This window comes from Budorcas taxicolor, chromosome 8 (assembly GCF_023091745.1).
Source record: "Budorcas taxicolor isolate Tak-1 chromosome 8, Takin1.1, whole genome shotgun sequence".
Taxonomy (NCBI): Eukaryota; Metazoa; Chordata; class Mammalia; order Artiodactyla; family Bovidae; genus Budorcas; species Budorcas taxicolor.
The window spans coordinates 82761538-82765525 of record NC_068917.1 but is presented as its reverse complement, the minus strand read 5'-3'; the positions used below and the strand labels follow the sequence as shown (position 1 = coordinate 82765525).

General features: G+C 61.2%; 1 protein-coding gene across 1 annotated transcript; it reads left to right on the top strand.

Annotated features, from left to right (window-relative positions):
• Nucleotides 1–2246: 2246 nt before the first annotated feature.
• GAS1 (growth arrest specific 1) lies at nucleotides 2247–3386 on the top strand. Its single transcript, XM_052645154.1, has one exon. The coding sequence runs from the start codon at nucleotides 2340–2342 to the stop codon at nucleotides 3384–3386; it is 1047 nt and encodes a 348-aa protein (XP_052501114.1). The 5' UTR covers nucleotides 2247–2339.
• The last annotated feature ends 602 nt before the right edge of the window (nucleotides 3387–3988 follow it).

The following is a 3988-nucleotide window of genomic DNA, read 5'->3' as shown; positions in this document are numbered from 1 at the left end:
CAAAATAAAAACAAACAAAAAATACCCTAGAATCTGGGAAGTGGTTGTTCCAATGGGCCATCCAGTTGCAGACTTAATATATTTAAATATAGATTGCTATTGTTGTTTGTGCCTTCTCCATTATTCAAGTCAGAGCAACGAGGTCTGTCTTACTTCACCCTGGCTTTTTAAGGTTTATTTGGTTTCGTTTTATTTTGGGGAATTGCTGAAATGCAGCTTCCTAATGCAGACCCTGAGCCTCTGAGGAATGCAGCAGGCTCCGCACGAACAGGAGGCTTTCTGCAGCCTGATAAGTCTGCAGACGCGGTGTCTCTATTCTAACTTTTGCCATTTCCAACTCACCGGGCCCCTGGTGAGAGGCGGACAGCCGATCGCTGTGCGTACTGAAGCCCCGGCTGCCTCGGCTTCACCAGAGGAGATTTAGCCTGAAGTTTTGTGACAGATGGAGTTGATAGTCTCTCCACGGAAAGGGGAGGAAAAAAGCGCCAGTTTTTGACAGGCTGCAGACGCCCGGTGCCTCTGGTGGTCGAAGGCTGCGTTGCGCAGCAGTTAAGGTAGCTCGCAAACTCCCGCGCCTGGATCGCAGAGGCTGCTGTAGGCGGCGGTTTCCCTTAAAACCGAGGGAGACTGAAACAGACGCTTGCATAGAAACCTTGGAGGATGCCAAGTTATCCCCTTCCTCTTATGTTCTGACTGCGGCCAGAAGGTACTGCGCAACATCCCTAAATATTTTTAATGTATTGTTGTTTTTAATACCGTCTTTTAGAAACTTTCCTTCTTAAAAAAAAAATTAATTTGACTTATTGGATTTCTGTCTTGAAAATGACAACAATGCCTGGCTCCAGGGCCATACCTGCCAGATCGGTAAATGGGAACCAGGGTGCTGGGTGGGGGCTGAAAAGGCTGGTGACTATCGATATCCCCCTAGCTAAAGCTTTTGCCTCTTTCTTGTGTGTGTCTGGATTTTTTTTTTTTTTTTTAAGTTTCAGAGTTCCACATTAAATTCTCTGGGTTCTCTCCTCCCCTCCGTGATGACCCGGCAAAGATGGGGAACTCGGAAAGCAAATTGAATTTGGAATTCAGTCGAAAGCACGGATGAGGGCCAGGCATAATTAATAAAAGTACCAAATAAATAAATAAAACAGAAGAAGAAAGGAAGAAAAGAAGAACCAAACAAAAAGGACAGTGACCAAGCCGGATGCAAACAGCTGCCCCTGAGCCCGGCCCGCTGGTTCCGTGCGCGGGCAAGGGCTCCACATCCGAGCCTCCTTAAGAGTAGGAGGAGCTCCCGGGCCTCTGTCAGGCTCCTTAAGCCGTTCCTTTCAAGCCCTGAATGCCTGAATGTGAGCTGCCCACCACCCTCCCCGCCCTCCCCCACTCCGCAACCCCACTCCAGCGGCTTGTAAAAAAAAAAAAAAAGAAAGTTTCAACAACAACAGGCGGGACCAATAGCATCTCGAAAAGCCGGGAAAGGGGGCCGAGCAAAGGGCGAAAGAGAGTGGAGAAAGGAGAAAGCGGGCAGGCTCGGAGCGCGCGGGGCCGGGGCTCGGCGAGCCGGAGGAGCGTTGCTAATGTTTTTGTTTGTTTGCTTTTCCATGCATGCATAATGAGGGGGCACCGCGGCACCACGCGGGGGCTCCCGGCCCATTTTTGTATTTAAAGCCTCGCAGCGAGCGAGTCCGCAGCCGGGCTCAGCGGATCCGCTCCCCGGGCTCCTTGTCACCCGAGAAGCCGCCGCCGAGGGAAGCCCGGGAGCCGCTGCACTCCCGCCGCGCCGAGTTTCCCGTTTTCACCGTGCCGCCCGGAAAGAGCTCCCCGGAGCCGAGGCCGGGGTCGCCGCTGGCGGAGGGGGAGGGGACGCGGGCAGCCGGGCCGCGGGAAGGCGGGCAGCGCCCGGACGCGAGCCAGGAAGCGGCGCGATGCGAGAACCCGCGGCGGCGGCGCGGCACTGAGTCCGGGAGGAAGGAGCCGCCGCGGCCGCACAACGGATCTGCAGGCGCAGAGCAAAATGCACCCGCGGCGCCGCGCGGTCCCGCAGCCCCGCCGCGGCCCCGCGGCCAGCAACCTCCGAGGGCGGCAGTGAACGCCTCCCGCCACTGCCGGGGGCCGACCGGAGGGGCTCTCCACGGCCGTGCACTTCTAGGAAGCCCCCGCAGCCCAAGCGAGAGCCGACCTTCTGCAAGCAGCGGGGCAACAGCCGGCGGCGTGCATGGATTTATGAAAACACTCATGCAAGAAGTTGGCAGGACTGGGGCAAACTTTTCCGCCGGCTCTGCGTCCGCCGCTCCCCGCGCCTCGTCTCCTTTCCGCTCCTCGCCCGGCGGCCGCCGCTGCCCGCGATGGTCACAGGGCTGCTGGGCGGCGGCGGCGGGGCCCGCAGGGGAACCGTGCCGGGCGCCTGGCTGTGCCTGATGGCGCTGCTGCAGCTGCTGGGCTCGGCGCCGCGGGGCTCGGGGCTGGCGCACGGCCGCCGCCTCATCTGCTGGCAGGCGCTGCTGCAGTGCCAGGGGGAGCCGGAGTGCAGCTACGCCTACAACCAGTACGCCGAGGCGTGCGCGCCGGTGCTGGCGCAGCGCGGCGGGAGCGACGTGCCGGGGGCCGCCGCCGCAGCTGCCGCCTTCCCGGCCTCGGCCGCCTCCTTCTCTTCGCGCTGGCGCTGCCCGAGCCACTGCATCTCGGCCCTCATTCAGCTCAACCACACGCGTCGCGGGCCCGCCTTGGAGGATTGTGACTGTGCGCAGGACGAGAACTGCAAGTCTACCAAGCGCGCCATTGAGCCGTGCCTGCCCCGGACGAGCGGCGGCGGCGCAGGCGGCCCCGGCGCGGGTGCGGGCGGGGTTTTGGGCTGCACCGAGGCCCGGAGGCGCTGTGACCGCGACAGCCGCTGCAACCTGGCGCTTAGCCGCTACCTGACCTACTGCGGCAAGCTCTTCAACGGGCTGCGCTGCACCGACGAGTGCCGCACAGTCATCGAGGACATGCTGGCCATGCCCAAGGCGGCACTGCTCAACGACTGCGTGTGCGACGGCCTGGAACGGCCCATCTGCGAGTCGGTCAAGGAAAACATGGCCCGCCTGTGCTTCGGCGCCGAACTGGGCAATGGCCCGGGCAGCAGCGGCTCGGACGGGGGCCTGGACGACTACTACGACGAGGAGTACGACGACGAGCAGCGCACCGGGGGCACGGGCGGCGAGCAGCCGCTGGACGACGATGACGGGGTCCCGCACCCGCCGCGCCCGGGCGGCGGCGCTGCTGCGGCAGGCGGCCGCGGGGACTTGCCCTACGGGCCCGGGCGCAGGAGCAGCGGCGGCGGCGGCTGCCGCTCGGCACCCCGAAGCGCCTGGACCCTGTTCGCCTCCATCTTGCTGCTCCCGCTGCTCTTTTAGCCCTCGCGCCCCCCGCCGTCGGCCACGGGAGGGTCGGCGACGGGGCACCTGTGGCTCGGGGACAGAGGGGTGGTCGAGGATTTTTTTCCAAAACGTTTTCTAGGTGGCTTCTGCCTAGCGGATCTCTTGCCCTCGACTTGCTGCAGGATCCTCGCCTCCTCTCCGGAGCAGGACTTTTTGGTCATCCTTCCCTGCCCCCATTCCAGGCTCCAGAAACTCCCCGCAGAAGCCGGCCTAGCTCCAGACCCCTGGGATGAAACGGGCCTGGCAAGGGGACAGAACCGTTGTCCTGGACTCCGAAGAGAGGATGATGACCAGTGGGGCCTTAAGAGTTTCTAGGGACTGGGTTTGGAGCGGGAGTTTTGAAGAAGGGTTTATATTTGCATAGGGACTGTTTATTAGTATTTTTCCGGGCGGGGGAGGGGCGGGGGGAGGTTCCAGTATCGACTTTTATTGTGGCCAGTGAGGACATTGCAATCGTAACCGATTCTCGTTTACTCTTGGTTTCCGCGCCCAGAATTGTTTTTGTAAGGGGCGGGGGGGGGAGCGGGAGGTGAGGGTGGCGGGCATGAGAAGGGTTAATTTTCCTGAGTTTGGATAGT